Source organism: Cydia pomonella, chromosome 1 (assembly GCF_033807575.1).
Source record: "Cydia pomonella isolate Wapato2018A chromosome 1, ilCydPomo1, whole genome shotgun sequence".
NCBI lineage: Eukaryota > Metazoa > Arthropoda > Insecta > Lepidoptera > Tortricidae > Cydia > Cydia pomonella.
Genome location: NC_084703.1, coordinates 637483 through 659754, shown reverse-complemented (window position 1 = coordinate 659754; position 22272 = coordinate 637483). Strand labels below are relative to the sequence as shown.

The 22272-nt window shown below is 39.0% G+C and overlaps 1 protein-coding gene across 1 annotated transcript in view; it reads left to right on the top strand.

Annotated features, from left to right (window-relative positions):
- Positions 1-22272, top strand: part of LOC133529347 (transient receptor potential cation channel subfamily A member 1) — a 121784-nt gene that overhangs the window by 80702 nt on the left and 18810 nt on the right. Inside the window, exons 7-21 of the mRNA XM_061867046.1 lie at positions 3879-4004; positions 4730-4870; positions 5158-5313; positions 6108-6347; positions 6619-6726; positions 7284-7462; positions 8326-8490; positions 10873-10987; positions 12655-12824; positions 13544-13688; positions 14415-14519; positions 14561-14668; positions 17087-17280; positions 17910-18141; positions 20591-20779. Coding sequence (XP_061723030.1) covers positions 3879-4004; positions 4730-4870; positions 5158-5313; positions 6108-6347; positions 6619-6726; positions 7284-7462; positions 8326-8490; positions 10873-10987; positions 12655-12824; positions 13544-13688; positions 14415-14519; positions 14561-14668; positions 17087-17280; positions 17910-18141; positions 20591-20779 — 2373 coding nt within the window. The remainder of the gene's footprint in view (positions 1-3878; positions 4005-4729; positions 4871-5157; positions 5314-6107; positions 6348-6618; positions 6727-7283; positions 7463-8325; positions 8491-10872; positions 10988-12654; positions 12825-13543; positions 13689-14414; positions 14520-14560; positions 14669-17086; positions 17281-17909; positions 18142-20590; positions 20780-22272) is intronic.

Below are 22272 nucleotides of genomic sequence, written 5' to 3'. Positions count from 1 at the left end.
ACTTATTAAAAGTGTTAGTGAGTTGGGCTAGCGTGGGGACTATAGCCCGAGCCCTCTCGCATGAGAGGAGGCCTGTGCCCAGCAGTGGGACGTATATAGGCTGAATTTTTATTATTATTTTATTAAAAGTGCAAGATTACGAAGTAATGAAGGTAAATTTGGTTGATTCCAGTATTTACAATTTCTATTGAACTTCACTTTATATACACGGTGCTCACGAGGAACCCGAAAGATTTTGACAGTGTATTACTGATCACATTTAGAGACTAAAATGTCATATAAACTTTTCTGGATTTCGCCTAGTTTCAGAGTTAATACCAATGAAAAAAAACATCTTCTTATCGTAACTTAGTGCAAAACGCCTTTTTGATCGCGATGATGCCAATATGGGGCGTAGTCTAAATATCCTTATTGATAGATGTCAAAAAGTGACAAGTTACCTTTGCAAGAACTAGTTTTTACAAAAAAAATCGTAGTAAAATATTTTCAGTGCCAGTTTTACCATAACTTTTTATGTACAAATACGTTCAAAATTTGAAAAAAAAAACCGGAAAGAATTTTTTTTTGCCCAAATTTACTGAATCTCATTTAAAAAAAAATCCTTCATTTAGCCTCCGAAGTACGTGGTTAAAATCTTTCGGGTTCCTCGTGAGCACCGTGTATATTCAGTCTTTGGAGGTCAGCATTCATGTAACGTGACTCTTTTATATATTTAGACATATATATGTGTTTGACACCTTTTATCGACATTCGAATGTGCAAAGGTGTCGTGTGCAAAGGCGTTTGAATGGAGATACGATCTTATTGCAGATATGGTAGGACTTACAAAGCTAGACGAAGGTCAAGGCATATTAGGGCGCAGGCACAAGTTATTTGGCACTGGGATGGAATTAGGTGAGATCTAGATGGTTGATTAAAGACTGACGTCGCGAGAGTGAAGCGCGCGGTTTTTGCGATAATCGCAGCGTGAAACGCGACGGTTTTGCCGCACACCCATTGTATATATCTAGTATACTGCATTAATTTTACGTGGTAAACGCAGCGGTAAGCGCATTGTCAGTTTTCCTACATTCCGTAGACGATTCATAATATGCATTAGATTACTTTGCCACACTTGTGGATAAAATGCAACTTTTTCATCAGATTTTGAATAATCTAGAGAGCCTTTACCAGTTGGTGTAGTGAAAATACTATATTTTTTTTACTTTTGTTACTTAGATACAGACAAAAGTATAGTTTAAACCGTTAAATTTGGATTTGAAATTTAAAATATTATACGGAATGTGGCGTTTAGACGGTACAGTTAAAACGAAGCGACCTTTTTTTGACCAGTTCGATTCCCATAATGTTCCCATGTGTCGTAATCGACTTTGACGTGATAAAGTACCAAGTGCCATTATAAACGTCATATGTTCTTAGTAATTTGACATTATCAAATGTTGACAGTTGTCACTGCTAACATAATGTCAAACCGTCTGAGCCGGATTTCCGGTTAACTTCAAAATGGCGAGGTATTTAAAATGTGATATTGATAGTTTATTTTACAGTAAATTAACGTAGAAGTGTGCAGAAAATGAAGAATTAGTCTTGAAGCACTTTGTTATTTGTAAAGTCCTGCTATTAACTTACTAGAAGCAACTACCGAAGAACGTTATGCTCTGCAAACACACGCCATTAGCGAACTATTAATAAACTTAACGGTTTTTTAAGAGAAGTCTATTCAAATTTAATTAGTCAAACTATAGTGCACGGTGTGGTCTTGCCTTAAGGCCTTATTAAAAATATAACAGTCCAATCCCCAGATGTAAGCGTGGGCCTTATTGTGTAGGTATATCCTTCATTTGGGAATACGTTTCTTCGGCGCACAGGTGTATTTCTCGTTGTCAACATATTAGCTATTCAAGTTCAATAACTGGTATATCTAAGTGTACCGGTTAGTAAAGAGTCAATTGTTGAGAAGTTCGGACGTAGTCGTGGACCGTTTTTGTATTGAGAACATTAGTGCATTTGAGAATTCTACGAAGATAATATGTTATAGGTAAGTTAAACGTGCGTGTCTTTCTCTGTGGTATTTTTGAATGTTTTGGCTTAAACCCTAAGATGTTAAACAAACGCATATTAGGTTCTTTTATGCAGCGATATGGCTACCTAATTTCTCATCAGTGAGAAGGATCAAGCAAGTTTAAAAGGCAAGTTTAGCGTTATACACATATGGCTCAAATTTATGTAACAGCTTTTTGTTATCCCCAACTGTTCTTACCTGTCGTACATTACCCAAACGTATTATCTCCAAATGAGGTTACATGAATTTGAACCATATAAATAGAATACTAAAATTAGCTTTTAAACTCGCTTGATCCTTCTAATTATTGAGAAATTAGGTAATCCCAGCGGTGCACAAAAGAAACAATGTCTTTTATTTGACAGCTCAGATAATTCATACGGATAACAGATTACAGTGTGTTTTATAATCGGAAATGTTGAGCCCAATTAACATTTAACAATTTGTTATGGCTCAAACTCAACTGGTTTTAATATGACCTTGAAAATCGCTTACCTACGCTGATTTTTCCATGCGAAATGAAGTGAAAGTCGCACGTGAGATGCACGCCCATCACTAACGATCATCCATGTCGTATCAAAACCAAATCAAAACACATTGTTAAATCCGAATCCAGCTCCAGTTAAATTTGTAATTTTTGTTAGAACATTCGCTTTTAAAACTTTTTTTATATTGCAATAATTTGTTTCGGAAGTTTTTATAATGACTCGTTGTTTTTCGGAAACAAATTGTATGGCTGTCCTATATCGACGAGGGCGGTTTTTTGGCCGAGTACCAAGAATTCATTCGTTCTTTTGTCTCGTATTGTGTTGAGGCACGAAATATTACTTTGGATGACGTAATATTATGGGACCATCGTACACAATTGACCTAGTCTCACAGTAAGCTCAATAAGCTTTGTGTTGTGGTGACTAAATGACGATATACATATATAATAATTAATAAATAATTAAATACATAGAAAACATTCACAACCCAGGAACAAATATCTGTGATAAACACACAATTAACGCCCTCCAGATTCGAACCCAGGACCCCTGTTCGATGTCAACGTTCAAGCAAAGGCCTTAATAAGCATTACCTTCTAAACAAATACCTTCTCAATGAATTATATTGTATTAGTTCATTTTAGGTTTTATCGCAAATTAACAAGAGGCAAGTGAGAAATTCCTGGATTTAATAATTTTCGTAGTACTAACACAGAAACAAGTTTTGTGCGACATCTTAAATTTCCAAGAATTGGATGGCCTTATTAGGTTGCTTATTAATTTTCTTTCACCGAACTAAAGTTTAGATTATACCAAAAAAAAAAAATAGGCGCCATGAAGCGAAGTTTAGAGGTATTTTTCTTGTAAGCGTGTCATTGGTAATGATTATTGAATATTTATAACTACAGATTTAACACATTTTTCCCGAGGGGTATGGGGTTCTTCAAAAAAGGAGTGTACAGGTTTTTAAAGGGTCGGCAACGCGCATGTAATACATCTGGTGTTGCAGGCGTCCATAAGCTACGGTGACTGCTTACCATCAGGCGGGCCGTATGCTTGTTTGCCACCGTCATGGTATATATTTTTTAATATAATACACCTTATTAAACGTAGTCCTAAACAAAAAAAATAAAACAAAGGCAGGGTTGTTTTATTTGGCTGTCTATATTTTTTTTCCTGTTTGATTGTCCCGCTGCTGGGCAAAAAGCCTCTCTCCTGGATTTCCAAATGTACAATGTTAACTAAATAGGCCAACAATTAAGGTTTGTGAGTGTACCTTGACCGTCACTGTCATTTTACCTATATTTACAAATAAAATACTTACTTAGGTGACGGTGCTCCAGACCTTCGCCAAGTACAAGAGCCAGTTTAACGTGGACCTGGGAGGCGAGCACGGCCGCACCGCGCTCCACTTCGCAGCTATACATGACCACGACCTGTGCGCCAGAGTTCTGGTAATGTCTTTATAATCCAGGTGATCCAGGTGTTGAACTACAAAAGCCGGTTTTACAGCTCTAGTCAGTCTGGCGATATAAGTACATGACCACGACTTATGCGCCAGAGTTCTGGTGATATCATTATAATCCAGGTGCTCCAGGTGTTGATCAACAAGACCCGGCTTAACAGCTCCAGTCATATATGACCGAGAATTATGCGCCAGAGTGCTGGTAATGCCATCCAGGTATAAGCCCTGCTCTGGCGCTGCAGGGCGTCAGGAATGTTCGCCCCATGGAGAACCGACCGGGTGGCGTCCCTGGGCGAGCGCGGGCGGAGCAGTACCAACACTCTCCTGAAGGTGATAGCTGAGAGGATGGACAGCCCTATCTTTACTCACTGGATGTTTTTACATGTGCATTCTAATTGTAATTTATACTTTCCACTAACACACCTAATATAAGTGGTAATACTAACATAATATGGATGGTTTGTGCCCGAATTAAAAGCTTCATTCATTTATCATGCAAAAGGCAAAGTGCAAGTTCCATTGCAACAGGTAATGCGTTATATGACCATGATCTGTGCGCTATTTCTGGTAATGTCTTAAACTTGACCAGGTGTTATGCTGGTTCGGCTATACGAAGCAAACTTTAGAATCCCTAAAGGTCTTTTATTTCATCATTAATCTTGTTACGTTCGCTTTAGCTTCAAGTGCATTTGAGAACATTCAAAACTTTCACAGATCACCGACTTGGGCGCCATCTGCAAGCGGCCGTGCAACAACGGTTACTACCCCATCCACGAGGCCGCCAAGAACGCCTCCTCACGCACTATGGAGGTGTTCCTGCAGTGGGGGGAGTCCTTAGGGTGCACTCGCGAGCAGGTAGACCTAGTATTTTAGAAAAGCCCCCTTTTCAAAAACTCTATCAATTCGCTTATACACCAACATCGCCCCGTTCTTTCGTGGGAGGAAGGTTCTCGGCTGCACATACGAGCAGTTTTGATTGACAATTTTATTGAAATACTTGATGAGAAGCATTCATCGTAGCTTATTACTTCTATAAGACAAATGCAAATTTCTGAACTTTGGCGTAGAGTGGAGAACCACTAATCTAATATTGAATCTCGTTTCTTGGTCAATTTAGAGTTTCATATGTTCATATTTTCCAGATGATCTCGCTATACGACAACGAGGGCAACGTGCCGCTGCACTCGGCGGTGCACGGCGGCGACATCAAGGCCGTGGAGCTGTGCCTGCGCTCCGGCGCAAAAATATCTACACAGCAACATGACTTATCTACACCGGTGCATCTGGCGTGTGCCCAGGTACGTCAATGCCGTCATTGTCCTGCCTTGGCTGGTTTCGGTCACGGTGACAGGGTTGGTACTGACCAGTAAGAGCGACGATCGTGAACTCTCAGGTGGCTAACGTAGTCTATTTTTGTAGCTAATGTACGGCCACACTCACCCCAAGTCAGCACCCCTGTGACAAAATTGTATTTGATGCCCGCAGGTTGTCAGGTCTTTAACTAGTCACGCTTCGCATCTAGTTCTACTCACCTCTACTAACTCTTCGAAGGCTTTCATTTTTGTACTCACTGTAATAGCTCTACTTGTAAGTACTTAGCTAGTATGTTTACAGAATGAAACAGAAATGAGAAGTGAATAAGACGCTAATACCTGACGCTTCGTGTAAAGTAAGAGAAATCATTCTTGAAGAATTTTATTTATCTAATCTCAAAGTGCGTTCGACTTGTGCCTTCCTCAAGCGATTCAAAGTTATCATCATTACTCCTCCTCCTACGGTTCTAAAATGCCTTATGCAGCTGAAAAGAATATCCAGCAGAAAAATGTCGTCAATAGCGACGTGAGTTGAACCGTATTTGTTTAAATATTTTATTATATGTCTCACGAAAGTTTAACTTCGACCCAGCCAGTCATTGGATATTGTCAGCTCTTGTAAACTCTTGATCCTATCGTTCTTGCGTCAACAATTTCAATAACTCTAAAGAAGTGCATATATAGCCGACAGTCTACATAATACTATTTATTGATCAACTTACATACTTATATAATACTTCCACAGATAACTACAAGTACATGTCCATCATTTTCTACAGGGCGCTCTAGAAATCGTCAAACTGATGTTCACGATGCAGCCGAAAGAGAAGCTGGCCTGCCTCACCTCTTGCGACGTCCAGCGCATGACGCCCCTCCACTGTGCCGCCATGTTCGATCACCCGGACATCGTTGACTACCTGGTGAAGGAGGGCTCGGACATCAACCCCCTGGATAAGGAGAGAAGATCTCCCCTTCTACTGGCTGCCTCCAGAGCAGGGTGGAGGACAGTTCATACACTGGTAAGGTTATGAAAAACTTCCAGAAAACTCGCGTCTTTTCTAGAAAACACTCAAATATTTGAAGGAAGAAATTTTTTATTACTGTAATTTTGATAGAACCTTATGTTGTCCTTACACGTACTCTCTCTCTATCTCTCTCTCTCTCTCTCTCTCTCTCTCTCATACAATTAACTGCTTGGAGACATCATGATTTAATTGAAATACCACTCACGTTTTTAAAATACATTAATTCTCATGAGAATATAGTTCTTACCAACTTTACATTTGCCAGATCCGCCTGGGTGCCGACATCCGACTGAAGGACATCAACTCCCGCAACGTATTGCACCTAGTCGTGATGAACGGTGGCAGGCTGGAAGAATTTGCTGCCAACTGCAAGGTAAGTTAGAGCAGAACTCTTAACCATCGATAAACATATGCCTGATCCGTGGACATAAGGCTGTACTCCCGTAATTTGCTGCATCTGCATCTCATCAGGCTGGAAGAATCCGCTGCCAACTGCAAGGTTAGCATAACAATCACTGCCCGAAAAATATTTCTAAATGAATAACATTATACAAGGGTTCTTGGTTTCAAATATGGTCATAAAAATATACAACTTAAAATTAATGAATAATGTTAATTTAATGTAAATATTTTGATTGTTTGTTGTTTTGTGTGTTATGGATATTGTCCGGAAAAAAAAAAAAATCTATTAGATACACACATTACTCGCGTAATATGCCCGTAAAATATGCGTAGAGCACTATTTAGATCAGAACTGCCAGATATTAGAAACGTCGTGTGACGTGATCTGTTATGGCCAGGATTAAAGATAATATTAGAGATTTTTTGGGTCATAATGTTTTTACATAAATGTCAAAATTAACCATATCAGACCTAGGAAAATCATACACCAGCAGCATTGCTAAAACCGTCACTTAATATCCCCACCAGGACCGCTGCGAGAAGAGCCTAGCCCAGCTCCTGAACGAGAAGGACATGACCGGCTGCTCTCCCCTCCACTACGCGAGCCGAGAAGGCCACATCAGGTCCCTAGAGAACCTGATCAGATTAGGAGCCTGCATTAATCTGAAAAACAACAACAATGAGAGCCCTCTGCATTTTGCTGCCAGGTATGACTTGAAATTCAGGTATCTTTAGCATTCCTTCCAAATTTGGAAAGAGGATTTTCTCGATTTTTCGTATGTTGACCGATTTTTAAGAAGCGCTTGTGGCCTAGCGGTAAGAGCGTGCGACTTGCAATCCGGAGGTCGCGGGTTCAAACCCCGGCTCGTACCAATGAGTTTTTCGGAACTTATGTACGAAATATCATTTGATATTTACCAGTCGCTTTTCGGTAAAGGAAAACATCGTGAGGAAACCGGACTAATCCCAACAAGGCCTAGTTTACCCTCTGGGTTGGAAGGTCAGATGGCAGTCGCTTTCGTAAAAACTAGTGTCTACGCCAAATCTTGGGATTAGTTGTCAAGCGGACCCCAGGCTTCCATGAGCCGTGGCAAAATGCCGGGACAACGCGAGGAAAAAGAAGAAGTTGTTGACCGATTTTTGGAAAAAGTCTGTACTAATTTGGAATTGTTGTTAGCAGTTTTGAATGATTCACGGTTAGTTTTACTAGACTTAAATCGACCGGGATATAAACCGTGATTACCAGGCCAGTTACCCGTGAACAAGATGCTTTACATTGACCAGAAACAGCATCGCAATTGTATCTTGGCCTTTTTGCGACTGCATTGGTACTGAGTTGCTGTAAAAAGGCGCCGTGTGCTACCTTATACATACTTCAAAAAGCGACAACGCATTGTCACTAAGCCAGAATCTGAAAATTCAAAAATTCAAAATTCAAAATTCAAAATTCAAAATTCGGTATTTTTACAGTACCTCGTGCATGCTCTCGAAAGTCATCACTTGGGAAAGTGGAATTACTATTGAAGACCATAAAACGATCGCATTTTTAACTCATTTATGAATTATTCAGATACGGGCGTTACCACACCGCCTGCCAGCTTCTTGACTCAGACAAGGGCACATTCATCATCAATGAGAGCGACGGCGAGGGCCTGACGCCGCTGCACATAGCGTCGCGCGAGGGCCACACTAGGGTCGTGCAGTTGCTGCTGAACCGAGGGGCCCTACTGCATAGGTCTGGGATTCTGAAGTCAGTTAAAATTGTTTGGGCATGGACGAAAGAAAAGAGAATGAAAGAGTTGCTGATACAAATTTTAAGCCTATAGGCGTCCCACCGCTGGGAAAATAGCTCCCCTGTATACTTTCGACCCTCCCGATTGAGTGAAATTTCAGGTTAGCTGTTGAAACACGCTTCTAGGTCTTTTCATCACATACTCTTAGGTCAACCACTTCTGCGTTAACGTTAATGTTGTAGTTCACCCCTAAAAGATTACATTTAACAATTTTCGTTTGTGAACGGCTACAATACAATTGTAGTCATATTATTAAGCTTACGTTGTCCGCCCGTCTACTCACTCACTCAAACTTACACTTGTTCAAAAAACACGGTACAAATCAGAGTCATGCGCTCCGTAGCAATAAATACAGTTACCGTCTTGTCACTCCTAAGCACAAGCTTTCGAAGTCAGAGCGTTCTCCATACATTATGGGCCCGTCCGTTTATAACAGACTGCCCGCAGTGGTCAGAGATGCAGCCTCCACCGATATATTTAAATGTAGACTACGAAAGTGGCTACTAACCTTATCTTTGTATGACGTCGATGAGTTTTTTAAACTACCGTGTACATAGGTTATTAAGGTACTATGAAATTGTATTAACTTATATTATGTTGTTTATATGAAATGAGAATTAATGTGAATGAGATCTATATTAAATATTACTCTGTGACATTGATATGTTTGTTTTAAGTACTATTGTACCTATTATTAAGACATTATGACCTATAACTTTGGCGTTATTAATAAAGTTTTGTATTTGTATTTGTACTCATCTGTTTACCATTGGGCTGTATCTCAACGGAGGGCCATACCAGTGTTGTGCTGAACCATGGTATGGGAGTGCGTTAAGAAATGGATGGAAGAATATACAATGAAAGAGATTGATAGAAGCCAATTAGATGTTACAGTTTATTAGGGTTGCTTAACGGAGACAGATGAAAGATAAGAGAATGAAAGAGTTTCTGATAGAAGATTCGATCCAACAATTTGTTACGATTGTTTAGCCGAAGAGAGATAATCGGAACCCTAACTACTAGGAGTATTCTTACTTTAATGGTAGGTACCTTATGTTCTTTACTACAAATACTAAAATTTAGGGGCTTGCCGGTAAATTTTATCCCAGCCGAGGTATGTACCTAAAGTGCTTGTACATAGTTGTCGTTGATATGTAAGTAATTTGCGTGTATATGTAGAAGCCTGTATGTGTAGGAGCCTGTATGTGTAGAATCTTGTATGTACGTGAAACACTGTATTTCGCAGCCTTCTTTTTACGAATGTAAAAGCAACATTTCCGGGCATGTTTGAAGAAATTCTGTCCATTGAATCATTAAATGGGCCCTACGGAAGACCAACGCTGGTTTCATAGCTATTACCCTTATGCTGAGTAGGGTCCATTTCGTGGTGCGCACTGAATATTCTGTTTTTTTTTTTTGCTTTTGTTGTTTGTACATGTTTTGTGATCATCACGAATTAAATGTCTTATATATTTATCTTTCAATCGAAAAATAAAGTCTGTGTTCCAGTACCTAGTGGTTATTCAAAGTTATGCCAAACTGCGACAGGTTTTACTGAACAACTTTAAGAATAGAAGCAGTCTTAAGATCGATGGCTGTCTAATAACTATAAAACATTGACTGATCAGCTGAAATTTATGAAACTTTTTAGGGTTCCTTAGCCGTAACATTTTTCGTGATTTTGTGGTTGATTCCAAGGCAAACTGTTCATTGATACCTATACATAAAATGAAATTACAATTACAATGAATACAATATATGGCATAAAAACAAGGAGCCACAACACTATTTCAGCATTGGGAAACGGGCGATATCATTCACAATTTTATTGATAAAATGAGTGGAGGAATTGAATCAGTAACGCATTAATTATTTATAATGTTTGTTCAATGAATACGTTCAATAACACGAAATTAATCCTAAAATGTAAAATCTGCAATATTTTATAACATTTTTGTAAAGAACATTTTTTAATTACCCTATTGTATATTGAATTAAATAATTGTATGGGCTGTTTTTGGTCACGGTGCGCGCGCCATATTTATTATCGGAGTTTAGGAGCTTCTAGAGTACAAAAGTTAGCAGGTTTACTAGAAACATTTAAATCACTATCACAAATCGTTTCGTTCGTTCACAAATCGTTTTACGAATCGGGAATTTGAATCGATTGTCATCTGCTAAAAGATTCATGCATATAGCTAAGTAGGTTCCTCTGCTACAATGCTATAGCATTTAGGTTCTCAGCAATACAATCGCAATCCGAATGAACTTTAACGTAGACCACTATTCCATTATTAGTGCTAATGTTATAACTGTTAAAACAGAGACCACAACGGCAGGAACCCGCTGCACTTGGCCGCGATGAGCGGTTACACGCAGACCATCGAGCTGCTGCGATCCGTGCACTCGCATTTGCTCGACCAAGTGGATAAAGATGGGGTAAGAACTACGTACACTCTATAGAGATCCCACACTAGCGTCTTTTGAGTGTAAGCGTCTAGCCAGCGCTATGGAAAACGGTGTTGTTGCGCAGTTGCGCCAACGTTGCGTCAAGCAGCAGTCGACTAGACATCGACGCTTTCACTCCAAAACAGATGTAACGGCAGGAACCTCCACTTAGCCGCCATGAGCGGCTACGTGCAGACCATCGAGCTGCTGCGATTCGTGCACTTGCATTTGCTAGACCAAGTGGATAAAGATGGGGTAAGCTCTACATACACTCTAGAGAGATCCCGAATGTTCGGGCGTCGTGTTTCGAAGGTTCCTGGACAAACTGCCGCATCCGACTAAGAACATACCATTCAACGGAGCCATGGCGTTTTGCCGCATACTCGTAATTACTAAATTATCGTTTTATATATGTTAGTCTATAAGGTATTTATAACATTGGCCTTGTTGTCTGATGTTTATAGGTTGTCATCTGGCCAACTCTATTGTAACGCCTGCAGAAGGGTCCTTAAGACCAAGTTCGGCCAGCCACAGAGCCCATAACAGGTGAAATCCATCATTTTCTGGAGTTGCCGTGATCAAAATCGACGAGGAGGACTATATAAATGTCGATTTGAAGTTTGTACAATTTGGGAATGTGGTATTTTGGGGGAAAAAACAGGCATTTTGACACTGTATCATTTTGAGATCTAGGAACTTAAGTAAACGAAATTAAAGTGCAATGAAACCAAAGCAAAAAACTCGTAGTTATACAAAATACAAACACAAAATTCTTTATTTCTTTAAAATACAAATGGCCATGATTAAGGGGAAGGAGCCGCACGGTAAGCAAAGAATTGCCTGGATTGGGAGGCACCGCTCTTCCCTACGAATAGGTAGTTGAGTTAAAGTTTTACATTCCGCTAGTTGGGCGAGGTAAGTATGTGATATTGGAGGAAATAAAACATAAAATAATACTTTCAATGTGTCTGGGTTAGAGTTGTTCATAACTATTCCAAATTGTAAATCGATAGCTTAAGTGATTCTCGAGATATTTAGCGATGTGACAGCACACCATAAAGGTTCCTTTTGTAACTTTTTGGTACGGAACCATAAAAAAACTTTCCTATGTCCGGCTAGTTTCCTCTACAAGAGACAGTTTATGATAGAAAACGCCAATTGAAAATGAAAATTTGTATGTAAATGAATACATTACTTCTCATTGCATTTGTTATTTCGATATCTTTTTCTTTTCGATCCGCTTATATCTTGGCTAGACCCCCTTGTCGTTCTTAATCGATTCTCGTGAATTTTTGTGTATTATAATTAGGTATAGGAAGCGGTGGTGGCCGAGTGGATATGACGTCAGACTTTCAATCCGAAGGTCGCGGGTTCAAATCCTGGCTCGTACCAATGAGTTTTTCGGAACTTATGTACGAAATATCATTTGATATTTACCACTAGCTTTTCGGTGAAGGAAAACATCGTGAGGAAACCTGCATACATCTGCGAAGAAATTTAAAGGTGTATGTGAAGTCCCCAATCCGCATTGGGCTAGCGTGGGGACTATAGCCCGAGCCCTCTCGCACATGAGAGGAGGCCTGTGCCCAGCAGTGGGACGTATATAGGCTGAATTATTATTATATATAATTAGGTATATAATTTTTTTTATGTTGCAGAACACACCCCTCCACCTAGCCACGATGGAGAATAAGCCCAACTCCATAGCCCTGCTGTTGTCTATGGGGTGTAGACTGAGCTATAACAATATGGACATGAGCGCCATCGATTACGCCATCTATTACAAGTTCCCGGAAGCCGCGCTGGCGATGGTCACTCACGAACAGAGGTACGGTATCGAGTTTTATTTGTGAAAATTTTTTTTGACGCGAAGGCAAATCTGGCAGGTCGTCCAAGTCGGCTAACCCCAACCCCTCCATACAAAGGACAAAGAATTTCACGTCATGATTTTTTTTTCTTATATCGCATCAACAATGTGTCATTTGTCTAAAAAAGCATAGCGTAGAAGACTACCAGAGTCGTCACATCATTTTTGAGTAACCCGATATTGTAGTTCCTTGAGCTATGGAATGAGCTCCTCGGCATGGAGGTCATTCCACAGCCAGAGCGTTTGCTGAAGAAACTTCCTATTGATGAAAGTGTGTTGTGCTTAGGTCCAGAGTATGAGGATGAACGTCAACGCAAAAAAGCCTTGCATCACATCAAACAAATATTCTGAGTGTAATAAACGATATCAAGCTAATATGGTAATCCTAACCTATAAATATTATTGACAACAAGAGGTGAATTCAAACGTACATTGCAACATCAAAATAATATTTAAATGATATCAGACGTCCGTACGTCTGATATTTTAATGAAATCAGACGCCCGTGCCTCTCGCTCCCACCAATACATGTACGGCCAAGTACGAGTGAAATGCACACGCAACTGACGTTATTTAGATAATTGAATTGCGTCCAGGGTATTTACCACATACATTTGTTCCGGCGTGTTATCAATATTTTGGCACAGTTCTTCCGCGTAACCCTGCATGTTTTGACCCAGGGCCCACGAAGTAATGGCGCTAAGGTCCGACCGGCACCCTTGCGTCACGCTGGCCCTGATCGCGTACATGCCCCGCGTGTTCGAGGCCGTCCAGGACAAGTGCATCACCAAGGCTAATTGTAAGAAGGACTCTAAGAGCTTCTACGTAAGTACTGATAACAGGTAACGCTTGCAGCTGTTCGGAGAGTTTAACCCAGTCCTCTTTAACCGAAAAAGGGGGTCGACTTCGGAATGAGAGATAATAGCTGGAAAGGTCACCTTCCGTATGACTGCGTGAAAAAATGTTTGGAATATTACTTGTCATGAGCGAAAGTATACGAGTTCCCAGCTTATTATATCATGCCACGGGGAGGTAAAACCCTTAGACTGGATTAGTTTCAAACAGAATTTTGATACAACAGCCGAAAGTAGGTACGTTTTGTCATACCAAATTGTCACTCTCATTGATTAACTGTCATTTTACAAATAAAACTTGCTCACGTAGTAGGTATATTAAACGAAGATTTGTTAAAGGTGCGATAAAATAGCAGCACGCCTTCATCCTTGAACTTCTAACTTTTTGAACATCCAAATATTTTGCAGTGGATATAGAGGTTATGGACAATAGTGATTTAAAAAAAATACGTTTCTATTACAGTAAAAAGTTCTAGTTCACAAAAACGTACTTTGTGCACGCTTAATAGCTACGTAAAGTATCATTTTATGGGCAGTTGTAATAAGGAGCAAGTAAAGGTAAAGTAAATAAATTCATCGCTTTTTTACAATTAGGAAGGGTCTTTTTCAGGTTTCCCAAATCATATCAAAGAAAAATCATTGTATAAAACGGTGACGCATAAACCAATGCAAACACTAAGCAGCTTTTCCACTTTAGATCAAATACAACTTCGAAGCCCTTTGCCCCGTCCTAACGGACGACGAAACGAAGAAACAGGACGCCGTCCCCAAATCCCAGACCGTACCGCTCCCAGCGTTGAACGTAAGTAGAGTACACATATTAACAGTATATTCTTGTCACAGATTAAGTATTCTTTTGGCAACTACCAACACTCAAAGGAGGAGATTGACGCGCTGAGGGTCGCGCTGAACGACCCGAAGTATAGACCTGAACCGTTGTCAGTTGTCAACGTGAGTCTGACGCTTGACTTTGAAGCTTTGGCCAGTGGATGGTGGGACACTAAAATACATTAGATACCAGACAAATTACATTCTTATCGCTCTCGTGTAGTCAGGAGAGTTGTGGTGAATGATGATATTGATTATTGATTAACATATAAAAGTTTGACGTGGGCAAAAATGCACCACAGCAGTGACAGCATGGTTCCATTTTTATCGCTTGTCACTATGCCCGTCACTTTTGTACTTACATACTTGTTAGAACGTGACAGGAATGGTGACAAATGATAAAGAGCCGACCATCTTAGCCCTAGCTAGTGATTAATTTTATAAGATTTAGGAGCATTTAAAAATTCATATGAAATCTGTTTTACGCTCCTAATTTTAATCATAATCAAAAAACCAAATAAAAAAACAAAGTTATGGGCATAGCTATTATTAATATACATCAAATTATGTAAAAATATTTTTCATAATGTCAACATCTGGAGAGGAAAACGGGCACTACATTAGTAAGGAGATCGGCCGTGCCCTTTCCTCTTAACTTAAATTTAATGATCTTGACCTAGAAGGACTCGTGCAGTATCAGACTTGGCGTGTATTTTAGTGTTACCATTTATTCATGTGTGTGTATGTAACTAATGCCATGAAGTGGGAAATCATTTTATGTTGTTTGTTTTGGTTTTTTGTATCAATTAGATTAATTCAACCATCTTTGTTTAACTTTGTTTTTTTAAACTTACCTTTTTCCAATTGAGCTGAAATTTTGTCTAATTTTGTTTAAGTCGGATGACAATGCAATATTATGGAACCATCGAGCTGATCTGATGATGGAGACAGGAGGTAGCCATAGGAACTCTGTGATAAAACAACGCAACCTAATTGTGTTTGCGGTTTTTAGAATTGCCTTGATGAGTATTGGGTGCCTATGGAAAGAATAGTACAGTCAGCGATAAAGGCTTGCACGGTCACGTCTGAAAATATCGATACGGACAAAGTGCCAAATATATGTATACACTATCTTAATATATATGGGCAATAAGGTCGTGTATACATACTTTTAGCACTTTCGTATCGATATTATTAGACGTGATTGTACCAAAAACTAATTTTTTGTCAAAAACTTATAGAAAACTATTTTTACCAACCTAACCTCATGTAAATAAATGTAACAAGATCACCTGTACCTCATCCTTTCCCCCGCTCAGTTCATGGCAAACACATGTCAAAGCTTACAGGCACCGGTTGTGGGTTTTACGTATGTACACACACTTATTTCAAACACACACATAAGCACTTGTAAAATACAACACACCGTTTTATAACTGCTAGAAATTGGTGCCAGGTTTTCATATGGAAATATACTGATGTAAGGTCATGGATAAGTGTAGCAGGTCTTCACTTTGGGGCCTGTTACCTTCACATTGCTATTTGCTAAGTACTTGTTTAATGGCATTCGTATTAACTCTTATTAAACACTAATCTTTTAACCATAGAGACTATACATCTCTATTGTATTGTAGTAATTATTTATTTTAAGATTATTATAATGTAATGTTTACCCAGGTATTGGCTGTTGTATTTATAAAATGTTACTATAAATGTTGTATTGACTTGTAAAAGAGCCCTTGAGGCCTACTTGCAGAATAAAATTTTGAATTTTTGAATTTTGAATTTTGAATCAATCAACAGGCCCCTATTTAAAGACCAGTTTTATTTACCCCGTCGCCACACTTATACATATTGATCTTACGAAATTACGAAACATTGGCAAAGCGTCATCGCCACAAAATGGCATTGGATTGTCAACTCTCTTTTGTACACATATATTATTTGATTGGCCGTAGATTTTGATGTAACAGATAATTTAGTTAAATTCTGTATTCTACTAGAGAAACCTGAAATCATCAAAGTCCGTCACGTCAGTAAAGACATGTCTAGGAAAGTAGGGACAAACGCTAAGATTCTAAGTGCCACTTGCACCATCCCACCAACCCGAGGTTAACCGGTTAAACCTGGAATTACCATGGTTACCGGTAGAATTTGACACTGGGTTAACGGTTGAACCGGTTAACCCTGGGTTAGTGGGATGGTGCAAGTGACGCATCAAGACTCATCGAGAATCGAGACTCTGAAGACGCTTTGTCAATAAAATACATAGGGTATATGATTCAAGGGGTAAGTGCCTTTACTCTGAAAAATATGAACACAATAAGGCTTTTATTGCTTAGTCGGTAGTACCCTGCCCACGAAGCCTTACCGGGCCCACTAGGACAGATCGGTCGTCAAATACGATACACCTTTACTCTTTGTCTGTATTTTTAAGGATAAAGGCACTTGCTTCCCGATGCTCTTGAGGCGCGTCATGAGATGCCTCGCAAGGCACTTCATGAGGCACTTCAAAATGACTACTAAACCATGACATTTCAGGCGATGGTCGCCCACGGAAGAGTAGAACTCCTCGCTCACCCTCTGAGCCAGAAATATCTTCAAATGAAGTGGCACTCCTACGGGAAATACTTCCATCTAGCCAACTTACTATTCTACAGCATATTCCTAACGTTTGTCACGGTGTATTCCTACTTGTTAATGGTGAATACTGACTCCAACTTCGATGGCGAGAAGTGTGAGACGAAAAATTCGAGTAAGACCGGTAATAATACAGGGCAGAATGGGACGGAGGTGCAGTGTCGGAACAGAGGAGATTTTCATGCAAGTAAGTACAGAAATTATACAATAAACATTAACTGTATAAGACTTCGAGCAACACCGGGAAGGGAGACGGCATTCGTACTATTTCCCCTCTGCAGAGGCAGATCCCCATGAGGGTGCGTCTTGTGACTCGTCCGTACACAAAAAGAGATCGAGGTGTGCAAGATTTGTCTTTGACGTGAGTCATTTTCTATGTACTTGTGTCGTCATTACAGATTGAATTTTGTATGTAGTGAGTGAGAAGTACGACTGTGTGCAAAACCCCGCAAAAAATGGCAGAACGATTTGTAAGGTAAGATAGGAGCCCAAGCGATATCTTCTATCTATCTTCGATACCTTCCGACGTGCCGGAAATCGGTGTTGCTCGAAGTTTTATATATATTAAGTTTGATGGTGCGTACAAATCTACACGTGGCCCGTGGCCCAGTCCATGGTGCGTGCTGTCAAGCATCGCATGGCCATCTAGCTGGTCCATCGTGTAGAGGAGCCATAACCGTCGCATGGCCATCTCGCTGGTCCAGCGCTGGGCCAGCGTTTACAGGAGACATAACATGTATTTCTCCGCAGATTTCGAGGTTCTAGTAACGATGTACACCAGCACGGTAGCCATTTTGATTCACAACGCGCTCTGCCTAGTACTAGGCGCGTATAAGATGAAGGAGCAGAAATGGCACTACATGGTCGATCCGTCAAATCTGGTGTCGTGGGTGCTGTATATATGTTCCACGATCATGGTTCTACCGACGGTGCTTGGGTTTTACACTGAGATTCAGGTGCGTATGTGTATTTTGGAAAAGCAATTTTGTCTGTAGAAAAAGAGGCAAATTTGATATGAAGCGGTGAAAGTTAGAGTCAAATCAAGATAAGTTTGCAGTGATTTTGACAGCCCAGACGGTGCACGGGTTATTTTAAACGTCAAACTAGTATGAAATTATGACGTTTACTTGACAAGTGCACCGTCTGGGCTATCAAAATTGCTGCCAACTTATCGTGGTCTGACTCTAAGCCTGCCGTAGAAATTTTATCTTTTTTTTCTACTGACACATTGGTTTGCTATTTGTAGGTTATTAGAAAATGTTATTTTATTGTTATGTAATGAATAAAGTAAGGAAGTAAATAATACATCTAATGGTGCTACTCTACTTTACCGTACTAGTGCCATAATTAGCACATAAGAGAAATAATTACGTCGAAAATTTTAAGGCTGCATATATATCAAAGATAATTTGAAATAGCGGTAAATCGTTAAAAAAAACTTTGTAGCCACATTAAATTTACTGCCATCTTTCGACACATGATTAAAACTTTTAGAACGACATTTGACTTTGATACTTATTCTTTCACTGATATGTGTTAAATTTTAAATATCAAAAGTGGCGGCATTGTGAAAATACAAGAAAATACATGAAAACAAAAATAAAATACATATAACACAAATTAAACAATACATTAGGGCAACGACATCATCGTGGCTCCATTGCGTCGTCTGGCTCGGCGTGGGACTTATGTACAATCAGAGACCCATATAATGAAATTAAGTTTGAATCTGAATTATTCGGAAACCTAATACGGCTCTAGAAGTTAATTATTCAAAAGTATATAAAATATACATTTTATATACTTTTGAGTAATTAACTTCTATTCACCCACAAAGCAAAACTTACTGCTTACAGAAAAATATTCGAAATACAATGTAGTGGGAGGTCGTTTTTTTTTTGCTGCAGCTAAAGTTTGTTAGATATAAAACTAAATTGTTTACCTACGTCTCTTTTGGCATTTATTTTATTTATTTATGAGTGATATTAGCCCGAAAAGTTTATAACAAAGGTACTTAATTAAATTAAATTATCATGAGTTTTATGATTTTCTTCGCGAGTTATGGTTGTTTATTTGCTTAGGTATTTAATTATGTATAATACATTTTTTATAATTATCGAGTAAAGATAACTCAAGCCTTATTAATCTTATCGTTTTAGGTGGTATTAAAATGATTGCGGGTGATAAAATAAATAAATATTATAGGACATTATTACACAAATTGACTAAGTCCCACAGTAAGCTCAATAAGGCTTGTGTTGAGGGTACTTACACAACGATATATATAATATATAAATATTTATAAATACTTAAATACATATAAAACACCCATGACTCAGGAACAAATATCCATGCCCATCACACGAATAAATGCCCTTACCAGGATTTGAACCCAGAACCATCGGCTTCGTAGGCAGGGTCACTACCCACTAGGCCAAACCGGTCGTCGAATATATTGACCAACACCGTCGTCGTATTGTCGTCAAAATGGTCATTTGGTTATGGTGCTGGTCATTTGATTTAAAGAAGCAAAGTTAACCACTCGTGCCAATATTATACCCGAGCAAGAGAAAGATTCCAAAATTGAACCAAAAGTGGAGGTTTGATTTGAGGGCTTCAAGGCACGAGGGTAAAACATATTTGGTCACATTTTTTCACCACGCCAACGCGAGGAGAATTCTAACTGTAGAAGGAATATCAAATCAAAGCAAACAGAAATGATCGTTATTAAATATTTGTCATTCAAAATCATTTAAAAGTAAATGCTACCAGCTAGCAAAAGGAAACAACTCAAAATTTGTGTCAGATTACTTTGCCACACATGTGGATAAAATGCAACTTTCTCATCCGTTTTTGAACAATCAAGAGAACCTTAGATAAGATAAGATTTCTTTATTGTCAAAGCTGTGTTTGTACATAGGTCATATAAACATCACAAATGTCCATCAGCTTGCCCATTTCGGGCGTACAATAATAAACTAAACTAATACATGCAAACGTAAAACAATAACAATATCATAACATCAAAACAATTAATTTTCTATGTACATAAAATTACCAGCTGGTGTGGTGAAAAAATACAAATATATTGAGTTTAGGTTCATTAGAAAAATGTCCAGGAGTACTTGATCGACATGCAAACTTTGTGACAGTAGCACCGTAAAACCACCCAACTATAGTCCAAAGCACCCAACTATGGTCCACAAATAAACTAAATTTTTCTCGTTCTGGTGTGTAATTTACTATATTTTTGTAGTTCTAAGGCAAAGTATGTTTATAAATGGTAAAACTAGGAGTAAACCAAAAGGAACATTGGTATAGATACTTAATTTCCTTTTGAACTTGTGGACCATAGTTGCAGTATTGGACTATAGTTGGGTGGTTTCACGGCATGTAAATTTCCAGTTCTCCGCCGCCTCCATCACCGTGTTCCTGTCCTGGTTCGAGCTGCTGCTCCTGCTGCAGCGGTTCGACACGGTTGGCATCTACGTGGTCATGTTCCTGGAGATCCTGCAGACGCTGCTCAAAGTGCTAATGGTGTTTTCCATACTGATCATCGCCTTTGGACTCGCCTTCTTTATACTGCTGTCGAAAGTAAGATTTGTGTACACGCTGATAATTCCTACCTGTCTGGGGAGATAAGCCACATGACTCTGCTGGCTCGGTCACCTGGAGAGGATGGAAGTGCTGTGAGAAGAGCGTATGTGGGGCATCCGGATGGAAAACGTCCGTCTGGGCGTCCCAGATACCGCTGGAGTGACGAAGCCCTAAAAGACCTGTCCACCCTCGGAGTACTCAACTGGGGTGAAGTGGCGCAGAATAGTGCAGAGTGTGTAACTAGACGCACTAGCAGATCTAGTTAACATATAAAAATAATTGACACAAATAATCGGTCCATATCATTTTCATAAACTACAAACCTCAATTATTATGTTCCAATATTAATCAAAATACTAGTAAATAGTATGTATATATCTAATAAATTAATTCCGTAAGTTAAATGGAATAGAAGCAAAATATTCTCACGAGAAATTTTAAACAACAAACAAAGACTTTAACTAAATCATATTTCGTAGTGGGTCGTTAATCAGAAAAGGAGATTGGTACTCGAGTTTAAAGGGTAATAAATTAGTCAAACGTATAAGGTAAAGGCATCAGTGCTGAGCCATGCACCAGTGTGCCAAAAGTAGGTGTTATTATAGATTAATAAAGTATGAATTGAAAAGTAACTTAATTTTTAAAATAATTGTTTAGCATAAACCACAACACTACTTCAAAGAAGTGCTGTCTTCTGACATTAAGGGATATGCCATATGCGCCATTTTTTTGGAGCGTCACATGGTATTTTGATCAGACGTTAGCAGCCGAATTGTGATATTTTTTTTAAAGCATGTGCTCTGCTTCACGTAATTATTACTTAATTTGTCTGGAAAAAGTAAAAAATTAATATAAATCCATATTAAAGTAAGCCCTGGCCGATTACTGGGTTTGAGGCAGTAATTTTAAAGGGACGTGGACCGAGAGGACAGCCGATAGAGGCTGAGCATAGGTTTCAAGATTTATTTTTATTTTCAAATGCAATGTAAGTCGTTAAATCAAGCACCTTTAAATATCTACATTATTATGACTTTATTTCATTGAAATACATCAAATACTCAGTAGTCATCCTGTGGCTGACCACTGGACACTGAGATCACGGAACTCGGAACCCAATAGCCAGGCGTTAAAATGGGATGGCTGTAGATTGGGTATTTAAAGGCTGTGTCTTGGTAGACGCAAGGCTGATTGCTGGCGGAAAGGCCTTGCATTATATTTAATGAAATATTTCTATAAGCTAAATTAAATTACGTTTTATTCTCTATAAAAATTAAACTTTAATAAATTATTGATGAGTAAAAACATTCATAATTCTTATTGATCAATTAGTGGGCAAATGAGACGTTCTTGAATATAGAAATTTCGTGGAGGGGTTGACTATTGGTGCCTTTACCCTGCGATAAGTACGAGAGACGCGTCTAACACTTCTGGAGCGTTTGATGAAAGTTATAAATAGCTCAGTTTTAAGCCAGGACCGCCATTATATTTTT